Source organism: Coloeus monedula (genome assembly GCF_965178545.1).
Source record: "Coloeus monedula genome assembly, chromosome: 4".
Classification (NCBI taxonomy): Eukaryota; Metazoa; Chordata; class Aves; order Passeriformes; family Corvidae; genus Coloeus; species Coloeus monedula.
This window is the reverse complement of record NC_138784.1, coordinates 26,302,427-26,324,992: the sequence shown is the minus strand read 5'-3', so window position 1 is coordinate 26,324,992 and position 22,566 is coordinate 26,302,427. Positions and strand designations below refer to the sequence as shown.

General features: G+C 41.5%; 1 protein-coding gene across 1 annotated transcript in view; it reads right to left on the bottom strand.

Annotated features, from left to right (window-relative positions):
- EP300 (EP300 lysine acetyltransferase) overlaps positions 1–19,507 on the bottom strand; it is a 62,470-nt gene extending 42,963 nt beyond the window's left edge. The window contains exons 1-3 of the mRNA XM_082280866.1: positions 18,333–19,507; positions 17,615–18,211; positions 2,984–3,642 (exon numbers count right to left, since the gene is read on the bottom strand). Of these exons, the coding sequence (XP_082136992.1) occupies positions 2,984–3,642; positions 17,615–17,708 (753 nt within the window). The 5' untranslated portion in view covers positions 17,709–18,211; positions 18,333–19,507. The remainder of the gene's footprint in view (positions 1–2,983; positions 3,643–17,614; positions 18,212–18,332) is intronic.
- Between the last annotated feature and the right edge of the window lie 3,059 nt (positions 19,508–22,566).

The following is a 22,566-nucleotide window of genomic DNA, read 5'->3' as shown; positions in this document are numbered from 1 at the left end:
TCACCAAAGTAGGATTCACACCCTCCTCTGACAGGCAAGATCACTCGTTTAAAAAATCCCCTCCCTAATATAAGGATACTAGCTTTCCAACTGATAAGTACAAATGGGACCTGAAAAAACAACAACTCAAATTTTTTTTAATGACCACCTGAGTTCTAATTTGAGTCAGGTTTAGTTTCTCAACACAGCCTGACATGCAACTGGCACAGAGACAGCATCCAGACAGAACTGCTTCTTCATATGGTGGTGACTGCTTACATCAGAACAGAAAACTACAGCATTAAACCACAGGATGGAAGCATCAGATTGTGACAGGACAAGTTTATGAATAGAAATCATTTACAGTGACATTGGGAATTTCAAGTCCTAAAAGTAACGTGCACAACTAGAGAAGGTCGGAAGTACGTAGTTAATGTGCAAAGCAAGTGTTTCATCCTATTGCTAGTCAATGTTTTGGGAAGAGAGGAAGAAAACTTCAGTAATTCCACAGGATAACAGAAAGTAGAAATGTAACCAATTTCACTTTCCAAACTGACTAGCCCCTTGGAGCTCATCTTTCCTGTTAGAAGAGCATAACATCCTCCCTCCCAATTACTCAACATCACAGGAAACCTAAGCTATTCCATACAAACCATTGCACAAAACACCTCTATTTCACTGAGAGAGAACTCACTGAGGCAACCATCCCATCACCTAAAGGGGCTGACTTTGGCAAGCTAACATCATCAAGTTGAACAATCATAACCAAAGCCTCTCGTCTGTTTTTTTTTTCCTCCTACTGAAGGAGAGCTTCTGGATAATGCACATTTTTTGCGGCAATGAAGGAAACCTACAGAAGTTATTACACAAACTCCCACATTAACAGCAACACATTACTAAATTTACCAATTAGAAAAACTGGCTTTTAAAAACTGCTTAAGGTCCTCTATTTTCATCTACTTTTTGAAGATTTGTAGGTGGGAAAACCCAAAAGCAGATGGGTGGGGAGATAAAATGGTCAGACTTTACTGTTGTCAGACTTTGCTAGCTCTACTGTATGAAGTGAAACACAGGCTCCCTGCCAACAGCCAAACCAATTGAAGACATTCTGGAATTTCAGCCTCCATTTCAGACTGTTCTCTCTCATCCAACAGTTTCAACTCCTTTATGAGGACTATACCCACTATACTTACACAAAAAGTCTCAAGATTTTTTTATCAGCAATTAAAGAACCCTAAGTATTTTTAATCCATCTGGGACTATAAACTAAAAAACAGAAGTTATTGTGTATTTGGTCTAAATATCCTCAAAAGCATAAAATGTTCTTACTTTAGATGTACAGCACTACTGGAATTTAAGTAAGGAAAGAAGACTGTTTAATTTTAGACTAAATTGGTCAAAAGCTTGATTTTATGTTCTTTTAAAAATTTTAGATAAATGAGTTTATTATACTGCATAACCCTACATTAGCTCTGATAAGTGAGGAAGAAGTTGCATTTCATCCAAATATTCACTACATCAATTTTTGACCTCTGAAGACAGATTTCTGAAGATGATTTTTTTTTTTTTTTTTTTTTTTACAGCTAAGGAATAATGAATGAGGTTTTATATAATTCAAATACAAGAATACTTCAAGTAGCTACATATTTCTTACAACTGTAAGCTGCATATAATTTTTCTACTGTAGTAATCAAGCTTTGCATTAACTTTCCTATCAGGCAAAAATATCTGAAATGACCAGACCACAGAATCAACTCATTACTAAACACATATATATATAACTCATTACTAAATATATACATACACACACACTCTCTCAAAAGTTAGCACACTGAGCTTAAGGAAGCAACGAAGACCAAAGAATTTCATAATTAATGTTCACAAGACACTAAAGTAATTTCACCTAATATATTAAAGCATTGCAAGACCATTAATACACAGCATTACTTTTACTTATGTTTTGAATACATTTATAGCCTGTTACTTAACATTCCAAGTCCTCCAAGGGGACTGACTTTAGGCATTTTGAGATAGATTTAGGTACTGCAAAGCACCTTAAAAAAACCTATCCCCTCATTAGCTAGGAAACACAAAATACGCACTTAAAGTGAACTAAAGCACTGAAGTATTTTCTAGGCTTTTGATCAAAAGACAAAAAAATAGAGAATACTCCAGTGGCTCCTACTCTAAGATGGCTAATTGTGCATGACAAAAATGAAATGCAGACATCCTTTTATTAATTAAACCAGTAGGTCGTCTTTCATCTTTTCGGTGACTTATGACAACAACTTTCTTCCAACCTCCTGGATATTACAAAAGCACATTTATTTCCCCTTCAGTATTAAAAACTTTTTTTTTTTTTTTTAGCTCTCCAGTTTACTCTCCTATAGACAAAGCCACTGCAAATTTTAAAACAAAAACTGAGTTGGATTAACAGTCTTAAGAACCCAACACTGCCTTCAGGTATTTACACAACCATTAATTCTCTAACTCGAATACCCGGCACATACAGTGAGTAGATCAGTCAATTCAAACCTGCATGTGCCTCTTAGCATCTGCTACAGCACAAACATTCAGTTGATCTCAGACAACAAATACTTGCATTAACTGTCATACAGGAAAAAAGCACCACAACATCTAAAAGATCCTGATGGATTCCCATCACACTCACAATACCAGCATGACATTAGATGGAAAAATACAGTTGCAGACAAAGCATAAAACAGAATAAAATACAATCAAATTACTTTTCAGTGTTATGGATAATCTGTCACAAGATTTCTAAACCAGGCTTTTTAATCTAGCCATAGTCTTGCTTGTTGTGCAAGATTCAATTTTTGCTTCCGATGACCATCACAAATTCCACTTCAGCAGCATATAAACTATTTAATCCATCATATGGGATTCTTAAAGAAAAAACCCTATAGAATCCACAGTGCAGAGGAATAAATTTTACAAAACAAAGTCAACAATGAGGAAGGTAATCAAGTTTAGCTTGTCTTACCTTGTTCATGGCTCCAGGCTGTGGCCCTCTTAGTCCAGCCTGCCCTCCCATCTGTGGAGTGCCTTGTTGCAGTGTCTCAGCCAACAAGTTACCAGCACTACCCATTCCTGGGTTCGGGTACGGCATATTAGGTCGCCCTCTGCCTGCTCCAATTGAACCGTTCATGACTTGCCCCTGCATCATCCCCTGTCCATTGCCTGCTGCCAACATCCCAGGATTCATGCCAGCATTCATCCCTGTGTTCATTCCCATGCCAGGCTGGTTAACTGGGCTGTTTACTGTTGGCATCATTGCTGCTGTGGATTGGGCAGAAGGACCCTGGTTTGGTCCACTTGCACCCATCGCCATACTGGGAGAAGTCAACCCAGCCTGTGCCATGGGGCTTTTCACCATGCTGTTTAACATTCCCATTCCAGGACTATTTTGTTGGGTTTGACTGGCCATGCCTTGGCCAGGGCCACCAACCCCCATATTGAGATTTGGGGAGCTACCAGCCCGTAAAAGTTCAGACAGCTGCTTGTGTTTAGAAGCAGCATCTTGTGCCAGGCCAAGGCTGGTCTGCAGCTGGTTAATGTCACCACCATTGGTGAGTCCAAGTTCTGTGGAGCTGATCAGTTCATCTGGCAAGTCATGTTCCAGATCAAAGAGTGATCCAAAATCTGAAAAACAAAACAGATTGTATATGAGCTCAGAGCAATCAGTAGCGTTTTGAAGTTTCTATTTTTTAATTTCAAGTAACTAGCAAAACTTGACTTTTTATATTTGAGCAAAATTCCCTTATCAGTCATTACTGAAAGCTACCCAATTTGTCAGGATAAAAGTAATTCTAAACTTTATGGTGTCTGAACTAGAGAAAACTGTTCTACTTCAGCCTCCTACAATTTGTGCCAAAAGATCATGGGATATCTCAGACTATGATCTCTCAACTTGAGAAGTTTGACAAGGAAATAGTGAAAAATATGTATTGAAATCTCTCAGCCAATGGAATTAAACAGCCATTACAAGAAAGAATTAGCAGGTTGATAGGAAAACACTTTATCACTTTTGCTAAAAAAGTTATAACTTTTGGACAGCCATAACTAATACAGCAATATCATTTAAAAAATATATTTACTATTTATAAAATAATAAATAGAGGTTTGGTTATAGGGTTTTATGTTGAATTGGGTTTTCTGGCATTTGGTTTGGTTGGTTGTTTCAGGGGTTTTTTGGGTAGCTGTTTGGTTTTTTTATTCTTCCACATCCAGTCATTACCAGCACTGAATGGCCAAATTTCATTGCACTCCACCAGACAGCCAGTATCTTCCCACAACAAACACTATCAGAAAACAAAGTAACCCTCCTGCCCACAAAGCTGTGAAAAACACCAGGATGAAAAAAAAAATTCCCACCTCAAGAGCCCATGCAAAGCAATCCCTGAGGTAACTAAGTGGCGAAAGATTGCTACTTGGAATACATAGATACAAGAATATTACACAGTACCCAGAATCTATTTGCTCTAGAGAACACGAAGTTCTTAGGTCTGCCGAAGCAGCACATACCTTGGTCTATTTAATCTATGGTAGTTAAACCAAAAATAACTTAGAAAGCTTATGGTTTCTGACACGCATTAATGACAACTTCCCTCTCCAAGTGAAAGGAGCTGGCAAGAAGAGGTGCTGTAGTGGACCTTGTTCTCACCAACAATGGGTGGCTGCTGAGGAATGCAAAGCTCAAATGCAGCCTTGGCTGCTGGGACCAGAAACGGTGGAGCTCAAGATCCAAATGGTCCAAGTATTAGTGAAAAAAAGCTACAGTTAAACAGCATGCAAGCCAGAAAAGTTCATCAGCATTATGGATTTGTTTAAAATGTTTCACATGATACTATACCCAAATTATCAAACACCTGGACTAACAGAGTTCCTACAACTTCACAACTCTTATCACAGATAAGATCACGACTTTAGAATTCCGAAAATACTGTATGAGATTGGCAAGAAGACAGGTGCACCATAACAGGGATTTTAACACTCCTTTTGGACATTCTATATTACTACAAACCGCCAGAGAAAGAAAGAAAATTTCCATTAAAGAACTTTTAAACTATTAAAATCAGGTAGCCAATTCTTCATGACCATGTATCTTGTGCAAGAAGTTACGCTTTGCAAGACACACCAAGGGCTGATTGTTCATTTGCATGACGGGTATTTTTGAAGCTTCAAAAGTGAAGGAGCAATCAGAAGAATAAATCTTTGTTCAAGTTCTCTTTCATCTACAATGATGAACTTAATATTGTGTGTCAGTAGACTCATCTAAAAACACACCACACACACCCCACCCCCATCCCCGCAAAAAAAACCCAAAACAAAACAAAAAACTAAAACCAAAACCAATTCACAATGCTCAGTGGTTAACTTAAGAACTAGATTTTGATGAACATGGAAAGAGTTAGTGGAAGAGACCCTCAAATTAGAGATCAAGGAAATCAAAAAAGCAATCAAAAAAAAATAGATGACAGCTTGAAACAGCTTCAACTAGCACCTTAAGAAGCCTGTCAGGACACATTTAAGAGGCAACTGTTGCAACACTACATCCTGAAAACACTGTGGCTAATAATCAGACTAAGAGACCATGAGGAGTGAGGAAGGAGTAAAAAAATATTATCAGGAATTCACAAGTTAGCCAGCTGTCCTCAATGACAAACAAATAAAACTGAAAACAAAAGTTAAGTGACTGGAAAAAACATGACCCAGCACAAAGCCTGTACCTACAACATAACCATCATGGCAGCCCAGACACCTCCCATCAACACCCACACAGTCCAAAGGCCACTTTTTTGACTGTAGTTGGGCAAAGAATTTCTGCTCTTGTACAAACACAACTTCCAGTACAGGGCAAGTCCCAAACCAAAAGTCCTCACTTCACCTTTCCTGAGTTCAGACCATTGCATATAAAGCCCTTCACAAAACCAACTGGAGTGACCAGCAAATGTTTAATATGAAAAACTAACTTGTTTTCCAAACCACAGCATAGTATTTTCCCAGGAAGATCCATGTAGATGATTTCAGATGTAACACCACAAAGGGGCAGTGCAATTCTTATTTTGAGAGACAAGGATTTGGTCATCTTTACTCACAAGAAAATATTAATCTCCTTCTCTGAAGACCTCACTCTTCTTTAAATTCTCCTTCCTCATAAATGAGGAGATAATTCCAGCTTTAAGGCTTACTAGCCCATTACTAACTGGAGCATCCAGGTACAACCTATATGAACTCCTTGGCCTGATCATTCTGTGACATCAATGAACAGGATGAAAAATGTCATAAAAACTTAAAGTGGCATTAATTCTTTTTATTAATGCCTTAAAACACAACATAGCACCAGCTACATTAACAAAACCCACCCCCAACCTGAATGGTTGTGAAATAATCCTAATTGGATTAGTTGTTTGCACCAAAACATCTAAGACATCCCATATGAAACTTTCCACATAAAGCTAACTTGCTAGGATTTTTAATCCTAGAGAATATACAATAGGTGATTCATCGTAAAAGAATACTGTCAGCTATTAGCCAAAATTCTAAGTCATAACTACTAAGAAAGCAATATTCTGGTTTGAGTTCGCTCTTTTTAGGAGTCTTTTCCAAAAAGAAACCTTCGAAGTTTTCCTTAGCCAGTAGATAAACAAGAAAACTGGAACAAACTTTCAGTTGTCTGATCAGATAAGAAAATTACATTTTTAGTCAACTGCTGGGAGGCAGAAACTTTCTGATACAGGACTGAAACACGATCTCAAATGACCACAAAGACAAATAGGACCTTGTCTATATCTAACAACAGTTGCAATCCATTTCTGTCTTCTACACAGAATTGGTGCCCTAAAGCCCACTGTACAGAGTCCTATCTATGACCAAGCCAAAAACTGACAAGGCTGGGCCAGACAACTCACAAACCGCGTGGAAACAAGATCATATATACTCACACAAGAGCCAAAGGCATAGCTTAAGACATGGGTGAGAAATACCCAGAACTGATTGCCTTTCCAGCACACTGAGCCCACTGTTAGTCTTGCAATCTGTTTCATTAATGATACACACAAAGATTTCTCGCTAACAAAATAAAGCTTGTGGGAAGGCAGAGGAGGAAGATTAGTCCTGCAAAGGTTTGTCCACCTGATTCATCATCTCTAGAGATATTGACACAGAAAAATTGGGATATAACAGAACAGACAGTATCTGGCCTAAAGCCCAAAACCATCCAGTAATACACTGGAAGGAAGTGGCAATGGTAGAGCTAAATCCTGATCTCAATCCTGATCTCAGTACAGTAGCACAGAGTGATCCCCCGTTATGCTGTTTATGGTATTATTGGTGTATTTCTTTCCACAGGTAACAAGAACATATAGAATAGATTGCCGCTGCCACCCAAGAGTCAAAGAAAAGAAAACCTCCACAAAACAACATCTAAGAAGTAGATCAGAAAGTCTTAACCTGAGATCTTCTCAACATGCATTTCATAAGTCCTTTGAAGAACTGTACCCCTACTGAACACTTAGCAAGTCTTAAAAAAAAAAAAAAAAAGTCAAGAAACTGGCCTCACTTGCCCTGGCTACATTACATCTGTAGTGAGAAAGTCAAAAAAGACAGAAGAAGGAGCAGGTCCATCTCTTTCAGTGGCAATTCAGTTAGACCGGACTAAGTAGCATGAACTGTGTCCTAAACTGTGAGAAAGCAACTTCAAAAATCAGGGTACTGACCTGCATTGCATGCTACGGATTGTTCTTGATTTTGGATTCTACTTCTAAAAGTCTGCCTTTGACAATGTCTAATCTGCAAAATGCAAGGAAACTGCCAGCCTGGGTTGAAAAGCTACCTGGCACCAAAACGGACTTTAAACTAATACACATGTAGAGTGTGCAATCAAAATCCTTAAGTCAATAAGACTTCAGTGCCTTATCAAGTGATCAATTTTCAAATTAGATACAAAGTATTTATTTCAAGTTAGTTTTACTGCACGAGCACCTGGTACCACCAGTGATGCAACAGCTCTCAAAGCAGGCAAGGCAGGACAGCAATTTATGACAGCGCTTATAAAGCGGGGAAAATACATCAATACTAACTACTTAGCAAGGAAATCAGCACGTGTTCAGGTGGCACATACAAGTTTCTTTTACATGCTTTTTAGCCTACAGTCAGGATTCTGTCATTTTCTCATTTCTGGATTAAGACAACAGACCTTTATTCACCTTTCAGAATAAAACAGGAATTTCTATCTATATGGAAGCTATCTGGTCCGAGCAAATAGGCTGCAGTGAACAATACTGGTTTTCTAGGAACTTCCCCGTGTGCTAAGAAGTAGCAACACTTTATTCTCATGTACTGAACCCTCAGACTCAAGACATTTGAGCATTCAGTCTCAAGAAGAGTTGTACAAGCTGAAGAAAAAGCATCATGTGTGATCAGCGATGCCTCAAGAACCCTGCATGGCAGATAGGTCAGACAGCCACTGACTCCTGAGCCTACCTCTGTCAGACCAGCAAAGACGTAAGAAACTCAACAGCTCCTGTCCCTCCTTCCCATTTATTATATTCCAAACAGAGACACATCAACTTAGAAAGCTGCTGAACAGCCCCCTATTACACAACTGTTTCTGCAGCCCAGCAACCTATTAGTGGATCAACTTATATCCCAGTCACTGGTTTCACAATGAAACAAGTGGACAAGGCTTATACAGGACACTGAATATAAAGCACGCATGTGGCAGGGTTGACAGGAACCACAGATGATGTTGGACCACATGGAAAACATTACACCTTAGCTGTGCTTTCAGGCAAAGAATAACAATAAGGTGTTTCCCTGCCTGGTGATACAAAAACTGAAAATCCAGAACTGAACAGGGCCTACATGTAACAGAGAAAGTGCCCTGAAGATACCACCAGTATTCCAGAGAAATCAGCCATTCAAGCTTGCAGTCAAGCCCCAGCATTACAGGCCCTAAAACACGCTGTCTGAAATGCCCTCCAAAAAAAAAAAAAAAAAAAAAAAATCAGAACTCAAAACATACAACCAACAAAAGGCAGAACAAGATAAGGAGACACAATCTCATAGGATAATCCTCAAGTATCCATGAAAATGCAGAAGCAAAGGTGAAGCACAGACTTGAAACAAAGTGCTAACAGAGTCATCAATTCCCAAGGCCTCTACAATGACAGAAAATTAAGCTAGACATGTCCAGGCAGTTTTATCAGGGAAGAAGAAAAGAAACCAACAAAAAAAACCCAAACAAAAACCCACGTGCCTAAGAAAGAGGCACACACCAGCCTGGTAGGAACTTTGCTGTATCGCACTTTGGAGATCAGACCATAAAATCCATTTAAAAAGGGGCCTTTTCATGTAGATCCTCTATGAAGCCACAATTACCCAACGGTAACACAAACTCTGCCAAAATGTTCTCTCTAACTTAAAACATAGAATTAATTTAAATTCATCTACTAAATTGATTCGAAATGAAGGCACAAAACATCCACATCAGCCTAAGATATAAGGTCTAGAGTCATCACTGCAGCTACTGCTTCCAAAATCCTCAGACAGTACTCCCTGTATAACCCTAACGGGGGGGTGATCCCTTACTCAGCAGCAAATGAGAACTCATATTCTGTATTATGCCATTTGAGTAACAGTCTCCAGTGTTAAGACTTGGATATTAATTCTGTTCCCTTTAAGAAACTGAGAAAGCATTGCCACCTTCCTTCCCTGCCAATCCAGAAAAGACCTGAATTTCTTCACTGTATCAAGAAACATTATTATTTGAGGTAAGACTGCAAATAATACAAAGAGAAAACATACTAAAAAAACCTTATTCAAAACACCTGGAAGACAACAAACATGAAGGCACAAAACATGTTAGCACATTATGGTAGCAAACAACTTCTGGCACAAATATTCTTAAAAACAATCAAACATTTGTTGATCAAAGTCCAATTCACCACCTAGAATGCACATGATTCCAGTATTAGTTGTAACAACCAGGCAAAAATATAAGTATTTTACAAGTGTGAACAACAACAAGAATCATTCTAAAGCAGCAACAGCATATCGCTCAATATCTACTGAAGTCCTAAAATTAGGACCTCGCTCTCTCCATTTTTTAAACTATCCTAATCCCTAGTCAAACACATTAATTTTGGCTTAAGGAAAATAGTCTCTATTTTATGAAGCCTCAATAACCTGCAAGTTTAAGTCCTACCTTTCCCAAACTAATATCAACAGAAATGCCTATTTTAGTAGACTCTGAGTGATGCATGCTTTTCACAGCTTCAGACGAAAATTGTATTTATAACCCACTTTTCAGTTTCATATTCAAAGTTCTTCAAAAATCAGTATTTAGAGATACAGACAATAGCAGGACTTAACCACTGAAAACCATAGTGAAAATGCAATGGGTATGATTCTGGAGTATAGAATTGTAACTGTTTTAGGGAAACAGAAGTGCTGTAATCATATGGAAAAGACTGGGGTCAAAATTCGAGAATAAGGTATGTTTAAAGATTTAATATTACTTAAGGAGGAATTTCAGAGACATTTTTATTTATGTATGTGTTTATTCATGCTTTTATACAAAGGTAGTAGTCTTGCCATCACTGATAACCCACATAAGATAAAGTTTTGAAATTTTAATTATAAAATGCTGAAGTCACACCATTAATAATTTCCTTGTGAACATGTTGGTATTTGCATAAATCATTGGGCTACCTTTAACTTCAAGATTGGAGTCAAGTCTCTAAGTTAGTATTCTTATTCCCAGTGGCATCTGTGTATACATACAGGTCTATAAAGTTAAGAGAAGCTGCGCTGGTCTGCTATGTTGGTGGACAAAACTGGGTACCTGAACATAGGATGGGAACACTCTTATGTGCACAGAGCACACTGAATTCATTTTAGAAGTGATTACAAATCAGTTTCAAGAAAAGAGTAAAGTTCATTTCATCGTCAAGTTAACAATGACTTTGAAACTACGCAATCTGCATATACAATTACCAAAAAGTCAAATCAATTTTCTGAGTTCATTCAACGTTACTCCAGAGTAAAAGCAAAAAGCAATGCTGAATTTATGTACAAAAAATACCCAAGTAAACAAAATAACGTAAGTCAGCAGATCAGACTTCATTATCTTAAACCAGTAATTCCCCAGATTTCCTGAAACTGCATTCAGGAACATGTAAAAGGCAGTTTAGCTTCAGCAAAATTTGTACTGAGCAAGCCATATATCGGCACTTTGCTGGAATTTTACTTCTTATTAGAATTCCAAAAAGGAAAAAACCCTGAGAATTAGTCTTTTAGTTCATTAAAACAGTAGGAATGTGTTACAATCTCTCTTAAAACAAGAGAAATTGTCTATTCAGTGGTATTTGGAAGTTCTACAAAAAAGGAAGTAGTAAATCTTGATTCTGCAAGCAGAGAATGTTCAAAACTCCTACACTTAGATCTCTTGTGGGAATACAACAAAAGATGCAGTACAGAGGTGTTTCACACCATCAAATGGAAAAGAGCTAAATCTTTATCTGCCCCATCTCACAACAACCAGTAATAGAAAATAACTTGCTCTTCAAGGTTCTGTACTTAACTGGCACTTCTTAATTAAAATCTTAGACTGGCCCCTGATCTCACATCCTTGATGTCAGGTGTGTTTACAGGAACAGCATCAACTGAGCAACAAGTTACTGTGGTTTGAGTCCACCAGAATTCAACATTCCTGATTTTCTTCAAAAAGATTTGGAAGAAATAGATGCTTGAAGGAGACTACTGCACATCGAGTTTTTAAGATAACTTTAAACACATTCATACACCAGTCCATTTTAAGAAAACTTGTTGCTATTTAGGAAGAGAACAATACGTTGTTTGATACTGTTCAGGGAGAGGATCTCTGCTCTAGTTTAAGTTCTACTTGAAGTTCTACAAATTTAAGGCAGCCACAGAAATTTTTTGTCAGGCACACCACCATATGCAGAGACAGATGTATTTTACTTCAGCCTGCTGCTACAGTTTAAGTAAAGACAGAAAAACAAAATCCTTGCAGACAGGTGTGCATTGTTAATTGTCAGTGAAATCTACACAGCAGAATTACTCCATTTGTCAAATAACAAATCCAGGTGATTTTTGGGCAAACCCTCTCAGAAGGAGCACTAATTCAGATGATAAGAAAGGTTGAAGTAGTATCATTATGCTGTTGGAACAAGCACTGAAAGGCTGCTCGTGCTAAAGCAGCTAAGCAAGACAATGAGGGGACACACTGGAGATGATCAAGTAGCCTACAGGGAAGACACAGGAAATACATACTAAATCATAAAAAATTGAAATTTAATAATAAAGTCGTTTTCTCCAAGTTGTAAAGATACAAAACCCCAGAATTCATACAGTAGAAGTTCAGCATTTAGCCCCAGTATCTTATTAGACCCACATCCCCCAAAAACATACACTAAACCCTGGAGTCTGATAGACCCTTCCCAGATAAAATTTGGTTTTCTACAAATGCACAACTGACCAATAACCTGAACTCAATGCAAGCCCTGCTTTAGGACTGTGAAGAACAAAATGCAAAAACTAGTAGATTTTTTTTTAATCTAGGATTTAAATTCCCAAGTGTTTTCCCAAACAAAGGTTTTTCCCTGCAATATTAAACTCGTGAATCTATTTATAAATTGCAATTGTAAACTGGTTTTCCAGGCTCAAAGGTTTTTTATCTGTAAAGGCTCAACACTCAGTTTTACACCATGGTATGTATGGTCCTTGTGTTGGCGTACTTATTTTTTTAAAAAATTAGGTACCTTTCTAACACTGCTCAGAAAAAGTACCTATCTACATCAGAGACACAGTATACTTGGTGAAAGACACAAAAGAACAGATATAGCAGTTTGGAAATCTACAAGGTTCAAAAGCCTGCAAAATTTTCTTAGAAAAAAAAAATCACTAAGCACAATATGAATGATTGGTTTACTTTTTAAAGAAGTCTCACAGACTTAAATTTTCTTAGTTTAAATTTATTCCTAATACAGTTACTTTGAGCCTTTTTAGCTACACACCAAAGACATTCATTTCTGCCACACAGGCATCCACCAATGCATACATATACCTACAGTATATGTCATCCACCAAATGACATTTTAAGGCAAAAACGGCAAAAAGTATGGCTTTTAACAAGAAGGGATGGAAACATTAACTGATGGCTGTGAGTTAAATGTAGCTGACCATCTGGTCTTTGACATTAGCTAGAAATCAGACTGGTGTAATGTATTTAATTTTAAATGTAGTATATACAAACGCTAGCAAAAAACACACAGCTCTTGGAAAACAGAATTGAAAAGGGCAGTGAGACAAGATTAATACAACTCATTTTGAGAAAAGAAACATCCTGATCCATTTGGAACAAATGAAAGATGAGTATCAGTCAAAATTGCAGTTGCCCAGAAGTTTCGTTACAGGTCTTAGACCTTTGATGTGAGGGAGAATAAAATTTAAAAGGTCAAAAACAGTTCCTGACAAAAAGGAACATCCAGACTTTACAAAAGATGGATACTCCGAGGGAGATTGAAGATGTGCTACTGCACAGAAAAACATGTTTTTTGGATATAGTAAACTGAGGGATGTTAAGGCACATACCACACATACATTCTCTGATATAACACGTGCCAACTAATTGTAGAAAACTGACTTCCAGTGTCACAGCAAGCCCAAAACACTAAGAACTTAAAATCTTATTTTCAGATCTAGCAGCCTAAAGACATGATACTATACAAACACACTTCAGCAGGGGGTGTACTCCATTTCTATTCTGTGAAGAAACAGTGGTTCTGAATCCAGAGCCCAAAACAATTTCCCAGTTCACAGAAAACAGGTTACTTCTAAGCGGGAGGAGGCGTGGGGGGTGCTGTAAAATATGATTAAACTCTCCTGTCCTGAATAGACCGCACTGAAATCTGTACATAGCAATTTTAGCACACCTGCATCACTGCAGGAAAAGTTGAGGGATCCACAAATAAAAACACACCTCCCTGCCCCCTGCAAAAAAACCCCAAAACGAGTGGTTTAAACCGTTCAATTAAAAATGTATCTTTATGAACGATTTTCACCCATTTCACTCCAAGAGGTAACTCCTCAGGATGCACTCAAGTTATTCTGTTATAGCAGGGGGACTAGTATGCACCAGTTTGCTAACACCGTGTTTAAGAAAGTCTTGCCAGAGTACATGCAACATATCAAAACTGTTGCTACCAGTTAGGAAAGGTGAGCAAAGGAGCTACACTGGCAAAGTACTTCTGTCAATGTAACCATGCCGGTACAGAAGTGTGACAAAGTCACTGTTGCCACCAAAAGATGAACCCACTGTAGAGTTGTAATGGCCCTCAGAAAACTTAAGGCCTAGACAAAATACACAGATCATTACCATTCTTCTTTGCAACAAATTTAACACTTAAATAGAAGAGACCAAAAAAAAAAAAAAATTAGCTGTAGAAAAACCTGTGGTAGTTCAAGGGAATCCCACAAAGTCCTATCTCTGAAATTATTCTAGAGCTACACAACATTAAAGAAAAAATGAGACCATTCAAATTCCAATATACTACAGGGCACTGAAAATACCAAGACTTTCTAAATTACTTCAAAATGTTTATTACAAGATGTGCTACAAACATTTCAGTTTGCCTCCTAAAGGATGAATTGGCATTAATAAAGCAACTTAAAAGTAAACTAACACAGTATGTTCCACGGCAAAGCAAATTCTGAGCAGGGAACACATGAACCATCCATAACTTTTAAGACAGAAGAAGATGCAGCACTGCAACAACAGTGGGAAATGCAGCTGTATTTGGCTGCTGCCAATAAATCAAGCATATTAGAACAATCTTTGCTTACTTCTTTTTAGAAGAAAGCCACCAACATTACAGTTTAGTACATTCCAGGCCCAGAATATGAGTATCATTCAGGTTTACAGTGAAAACATGAGTCAGATTTTCCTCTTAGTCTTCAATATAAATACACTTAATATCTGTAAATTTGGGAACAATTTAACAGGAGTCAGTCATCATTTTTACATGTCTAACAAATTTAAACGTTTCAGATTAAGAAACTAAGCAAAAAGTTAAAAGCAAAACCAGCACTATGTACAAGTGCTGCAAAAAGTTTTGTCAACAGTGCAAGTTTCTTGCCTTTCCCCTTTCATCTGATGGTGCTGAGAATCTAACAGTTTTAAAAAGAGTGTTTGAGTAAGTACATAAGCACCATGTTACTTATTTCCTATAATTAACTGAGGAGTGGGGACAATACAAGATTCTATAAGTGGAATTTACTTAATGACAGCTGCTTGCACTATTTCAAAGCAAATTTAACCGACAGATAGGTTAAAAAAAAATGTAAACTTCAAAGCAATTTCCCACAACAGAAGTATGACAAAACAAAGTGCAGTCTCAAGCAGCAAATGAAAAAACATAACTCTCAAAATACATTCATTGGTTCATAGGTTGGATTTTATTTACAGAAATAGATATGATATGTCATGGTAAAAACCACAGAAAGTAAAACTGTCCCATGTTCGCATAATTAGTCGGCAATTTTTAAAAAAAAAGGCAGAAGACTAAGAATACTTTAATAGATTTTATGTAGCATATATGAAGTGTTTGCACCACTATAAACCTCTGCATAGCTATCAGGCGATGACAGTCCCAATCACTTTAGGAAAAATCATCACATTTGTACACTACTGAAACTGTCCAGTCCCTAGTGTTTCACCAAAACTGTAAAAAGTTCATTTATTAACTGTAAAAAGCTGCCCAGTAAGTTAACAGCTAAAGACTAAGTATTCTGCAAAAGTCTGCACCTGCTAAACTGAAATACATTCACAAATTACCCAACCCTTATTTGATCACAAATGTTGGAACTTAGATGTGTGTTCATTTGAATCAAAATGTGCCTTTAACTTGCATATTTTTAAAGTATCAGAACTTTTCTCACAAAATATTTTTATTTCACCTCTCTAAGCAGAGCAAAATAACCACTGTCAAGACAAGTTAAAAAACGTTACTATTGAATTAACCACCGTTTTCCAAATCTAGCACAAAAACAGCCAACAACTAATTCCAGCTAAAGAGTAGCTTCTCCAACACTCTTCTACTCTCTTACTAGAGACCTGTTGATATTAGGAATAGTCATGTCCTCCAATTACAACATAATATTGACTGTATTTAATATGCACTGAAAGTCACACACAAACTTTTCAAAACTAATATGTCATTCACGGAGAATAGAAAAGGCAAAATCAAAATTTTGGAGATGATTCCAAGTAGAATCACATCCTCTGCTCAACCAAAAACCTGCTATTAAAACCTGGTGTTAATTGTCAAAGAGAGCTTTTTAGAAAAAAAAAAAACAAAAACAAACCGACAACAAGAAAACAACTCTTCCCTTTTCTTGCCAGTTATTAACTGCATTGAACAAGAGCACTGGTGCCTTCAGAAATGCCACCAGTCACCAGACTGGCAGGAGGAGGCCTCCTCCATATCCCATAGACTAATAGGATCTAATGTGAGTTCAAAGAAACTCCTGTGGGACAGATAACAGAGTATTCTCATAGCAAAATGACACCGAATACTCACCTCCTTCACAAGAAGCATTAAAAAGCTGAAGAGCCCTTTGTTACTTCCTCCCCCCCTCCCAGTACAACCAGTTCATATTTGCTAGGGATTGGGACACCTAAAATTTGCCGGCTCTAGCTTGCCTTCGCAGCACCACCAAAGACCTTTGCAGGACTGCAGAGATGCCCCTTTCCTCTTCACAGCTCAAGTCTACAGGGGAATTTCAGACATTTTGGTCTTGCAGCACAGAAATAGGAGATGCAAGATTAACTACACTCCATATTGATTTTTAATACAAATAAAGTGAAGTAAAATTTCATCTCTAAGAAGGCAAGAGTCTCGATAAACCTTATGCCACAAGACTAGCATCTGGATTTTGGTTTTAGCTGTTTTTTCTAAAGCTGATGGTCTATTTGATTCAGAAAAGCAGTATTTTGATACACTTCTGCAAGGAAGAAGAATGAAGGATTTAAAAAAATAAATCATATAAGCAGACTGCACATAAGACGGAGAAAACAAAAATAGCAGAGAAATAAATCTCTCGTTTCTAAACAAGCTGTAAAAAAACCCCTGTATATGCAAAATAAAATAAAACCCAAGACATTTGTGTGTACACACGTAATTCAACAATAAAGCGTACAAAAGCATCGTCTTTAGCAGTATTTCGTATTTCTGCAACTGGCATTATGCTTAGCAGGGAGCTCGGTAATCGCTACTATTGTGAAAGACACGAAAATGACGAGCTGCTAAGTCCTATCTGCAGCTGATCAAAAACACAATAAACTGAACAGCTTTGCTTTCAATCACTTCCAAAAAATCAGAAGGGCAGAAACATCTGAACACCCTCCCTAAGCCATTAACGCCAATAGGTTCAAACGCAGCGAGAACAGGCGAAACAGACGGGAAGCAGAAAGGCAGGCTCGAGTTAACAGCAGCGAAAGGGAGGAGGAGATTTAGGCAAAAGAGGGGAGAAAAGGGCAGGAATTGCGGCCCCGAGAGAGGTGGGGAGGGCCTGGGCCCCCGAGACTGACCTGTGCCGTCGCTGGCGGACACGGAGAGCGCCGGTGAGGAGAGTTTAGGCCGCTTGGCTGAAGGCGGGCCCGGCTCCACCACATTCTCGGCCATTTTTAATTTTTTAGACAATCACTCAGAGCAGAGAGACGCTGGGGGGTGAACCCCAAAACCTTCACGTTCTTCTGGGGCCCCGAGTCAGCTGAAGAACAACAATAACGCCGAGAGCGAGCGAGGAGGATCTGGCGGAGGGGGGGGGTGTGGGGGGGGCAAGTTCCCCTTTTTCTGCTCCTCGGGCTCTGGGAGGGCGGCAGCGGAGAAGCTGGGAGAGGTGGGAGCTGGGGCGGGCGGGGGTGAGGCCTCTTCCCCCAGGCGAAAGGGCTGAACGAAGATGGGAAGAGCAGGTAAAACCCCCGCCAAAAAAAAAAATTAAAAAAAAAAAAAAAAAGGAGGCTGGTGAATATTTTTTTTTTTTTTAGTAAAATTAATCCCGGCTGTTGTGCTGGTGCTTCCTCGCCGCCGCCACCATCATCTTCATCCTTCGGGGGGTCTCCTCCTCCTGCTGCCTCCTCACCGCCGCCATCAGCCTCTTCCTCCTCGGCGCCGTCCTCCTCCTCCTCATCGCCACAAGGAGGCGGGCGAAGGAGGGGAGAGGAGGAGGAAAAAAGAAAAAAAGATCACCGTCCTCTAGCAGCGGCTCCTTCCCCCTCCAACACCACCCTGCGAAAAAATACCCACCGCCAGCGACAGGGCTGGGGGGGAGGCGGCGGGGGGAGTGGCACGGCGTGCGCGGGGTCCCCAGCTCCACTCGCTTCTTCCTCGCCCGTCGCTAATGGCTGCAGAAAGGGGAGCTGTAAGGATGAGGAGGGTGAGGATAAGTCCCAGGAGTCTCCGCTTCACATCTTGTTGTGCAGGGAAGGAGGAGGGGTTGTTGTCCTGATGGAGGCAGCACCGATCGCGGGATGGGAAGGTGGGGGGCGGGTTTCAACACCCTTTCTGCCCCCCCCTTTTTCTCTTCTTTCCCCTTCCTCTTTCTCTCGTTCGCAGTAGCAGGCTGCCCCCCCTCCTCCGGCGCAGGCAGAGGGGCCGATCCCACAGCAGCGGCAGGAGGAGGAGGAGGAGTAGGAGGAGGAGGAGGAAGAAGCCGGCCCCTCCCGCCCTCTCTGCCTACCTTCCCCCTTCCCGGGCGGCCGAGGACGGTGGCAGGGAGGGGGCTGCCCGTCTCCGCTCCCGGGGACCCACGGGCGATGCGGGCCGCGATGAGCGACCCTCGGCCGCTGTTCGGGCGCGGTGGGGACTCCCCCTTCGCCTCTGCGAGGGTGGGGAAGGGAGCGAAGAGGTTGGTAGTCGGGGTGGGAGGGGAGGCCGCTCAGCGACCCCTCTGAGAAGAGGAGCGAGAGGTAAAATTAAAATAATAAAACAGGAGAAAAATCACAGCGGAGGAGGCCGGGGGACTCGCCCCGGAATGGCCGGGCGGGGGAGGGGGTCCCCGGCGCTGCCCGGCGGGGGGGGAGGGGGGGCTGGGGCGGGACGGCGGCAGCGCGGGGGCCGAGCGCAGGCTCCGTACTGCCCCTGCCTGGCGCTCCGGGGGCGTGTGTGCAGAGCGGGCAAAGCGGGGGTGGAGGGCAGCGCGGGGAGAGAATTCCGGGAAAAGGAGAAAAGAGAAAAGGAAACAGAGAGAGAGGGAATAGCGAGGGGACGGGGCAGGTTGGGGAGGGGGGGGCCTCTGGGCTCCTCGCTTCTCTCCCCGTCCCCTGTCCGAGCCCCTGGGTCTCTGTGCGCTGCCCTCCCCCTGGCTCGCCCCGTCCGGCTCGGCCTCTCGCTCCCTCCTCCTCCCTCCGTCGCTCACACACAAACAAAATGGCGGCTGTTGTTCCTTCGCTCTCCCGAGCCCTCGGAGGGAAGCGGCGGTGGCGGCGGCGGCCGGAAATGAGCCAAGAGAACACGGGGGGGCGGGGCCGCCACCGGGGCGTGGTCACCCCTGCGGGCGGAGACATGGCGGGGGCGGGGCCCGGTGGCGCTCGCGCACACAATGGAACGCGGGGCGCCGGCGGGGTGGAGGGGCTGGGACCGTTCCAGCCGCCGTCACGAGACCGCGTTGATCCAATCAGCCCCCGCCCCAAGCCGGGCTCTTCCGCAAACTCCGCTGGCCCCGCCCCTTAAAGGCGAAGGGTTTTTCCCTTAAAAAAAAAAAAAAAAAAAAAAAAAGGCTCCTTCTTCTTGCCCCGCCCCACACGCCCTTACTGTCGGCCCAAAAGTGCGCGGCGGAGGCCCGAGGGAGCCTGGCTGGATCCTGCGGCCGTCCAGTCCTGCCGCACTAGCCGGTGCCTGCTACCCGGCCTGCTGGGCTGAGATGCCGGCGGCAGGAGCGCGGTTGTTTCGCCGCCGCCCTCCTCCTTTCCCTGCCGGCTCCCGGCCGGTTCCCCGCGGCGCCGGCGGGCGGGGCGCTCCTGCCGCCGGTCCCGGGCCGTGCTGCGCCACAGACATGGCAGCCCGGGCTGCCAGCCTCCGGCCTGTGAGCAGAGCTTGCGGAGCGAGACCCGCACCCCGAGGCCCCCGAGCCGGGCGGGTGGATGTGCGAGGTCACAGAATCACAAAATAAATTAGATTAGAAAAGACCTCTGAGATCATTAAGTCCGACCTATGACCGAACACCACCATGTTAGCCAGACCATGGCACTGAGTGCTACGTTCAGTCTTTTCTTAAACACCCCCAGGGACGGAGACTCCACCATCTCCCCGAGCAGCTCCCAATGCCTAATTGCCCTTTCAGTGAGTAAATTCTTCCTAATCTGGGGGCGCTCTGTACTGCCCAGCCCGGAGAGAGGCAGAGCTGCCTCAGGCTCCCGTCGGCGTTACAAAACGTAAACAAAAACCCCAACCCCCCACGCTTTTATGCCAGAGGCTAAATAAGCCCACAAGCCCCGCGCTCTGTGCCAGACCCCCGCCTGTGCCGGGGATGGCGCAGGGCACGGTACGAGGGCTTGCAGTGCCCTGACAGCACACCGCCCCTCAGAGGGGCTGTCGCAGGCGCAGGTGACACTGGCGCGGTCCTTCTCCAGCCCTCTCGGCCCCTGAGCCGTCCCAGAGGTTACGGACCCGCCACGAGTTTTCCTCGAATCTCTGAGGGCTCATCTGTGAGGAAATGCCCCATCCCGGCATTTCCCTTCGGTGCATTTGGACTCCGTCGGGCCGCACACCATTACAGGATAGGAGTGGAAGGGAAATGCAGGCACGTGCATGTTTTTAACGGAAAATCGGGGGGTGTTGATCCAAAACCGGACATTTGCGAGGAGGACTTCCCTTGCCACTCACCCTCAGGGCTGAGCTCTCTGCAGCACATGTAAGAGCCGAAGCAGGTATTTGGGAAGAGGCTAGACTAAACACAGAATCAATACTGCAGCCTTCAAGAGGAGCCTACAGGCAGGAGGAGATTCACAGCCTTGTAAGTTATCCACCAGCTCCCTTACATACTCCCACTCTTCAGTTTCCCTTGTTTGGGCTTTATTTCAAGCAAGATTGTTGTTGTCTCCCCCAGCACAAAAGGGGAAACACAAACCTCTCCAAAAATGCTTAAAGACTGGATTTGCCTTCCTGAAAAGTCTTGAGGCCATAGGCAGTGCACTAAGAGAGGTGGAGGGAGCCTTGCAAGGACAAATAAGCCTCAGGTAAATAATCTGTAGAGCAGAAAGTCCCAGAACTAAAGCTGTGAGGGCTAACAGCATTACTTAAGAGTGGTACCTTAAAAACTATGTTAGTGGTTCTCACAGGTTTTTTGCCTTCTATTGTTTCTAAATTTCCCAAAATATTGCAGTTATAGAAGTTTTGTATTACCTCATTTTTTTTTTTTTCAGATTGACTGTTTCCCTTGTTTGTGAAGCACTTTTTTAACACAGCTGAGAGTAATTTAAACTTTTTTTTTTCTTTTTTTTTTTCTTTTTTTGGTCTCCTTAGAATTAAAAGTTGATGGAAATAAGTCTATATAAGGTTTTCAGACCATCTGGAGGCCCACAGTTCAATAAGGAATTAGTGCTGGATTTATAAAGACACTGAGGTACACTGAGGTGCACATAAACACCTAAATGCCTTTCAAGTCAGGCCCTTACTAAACAACAAGTTTGGAGCAAAGAAAATGTTTCAAATAAGAGTTTTGTGACATTTGTTCCTATCTACAGACTAGATCCTACCACGCAGTTCAACTGAAATTGTGCTGACAAACAAAATTTTTGTTTGTTTTTAATTTTTTTTTGGTGCAGCTTAGCCTCTGATCTGGCTACCTGTCTATCTACCCTTGAAAAGGGTTCAGGGAAGCATACCTGAACTGTGCGAAACTTAAACTCTTAGGTAAATGCTACCAAACCAGCATGTAGCTTCTGAGTATTAATTATAGATATAAGTGATTAACTGATATTTTAGTAAAGACATAGGTCTGCCTTGCACACTTCCTACCCAGTAGAATATCTTAGTTCTTTAGACATTAGAAAGTCATATTCTGTTGGCTTTCCATATTAGAGATTTAAATGCAAGCTGAAGTATAGGGAAAATAAGTAGAAAAAGAATGGCATTTGTGGGATTTTTCTCAAAAAGAAGGCATCAAAAATAAGAGAAGGAGGAAAAAAAAGAAGTCAGGAAAATAGAGGTATGATAAATCAAATATATTTATAAACAATGACAAAAAAACCTTAAATATCTGTTAAGTTTTCTGAAATCACTGCAGTTTCTTAAATGAACCTTAGTTCATGCACACAACCCATGACAGATAACATTACTGGAAAGCAATAATAGAACACAAAGCATACTAAGAAGCAAATACATAAACCTATACAAATAAAACCAGGAGGTTATTATACCGTTAAAAGTAAAATACACCTATTTATCCAACAACTTCTCCTCTTTGCTTCAGTTTCCCCATTCTGACAGCAAGGATAGTAATATTTATCACTTGAAAATATTACCTAGAAGAATTGATTAG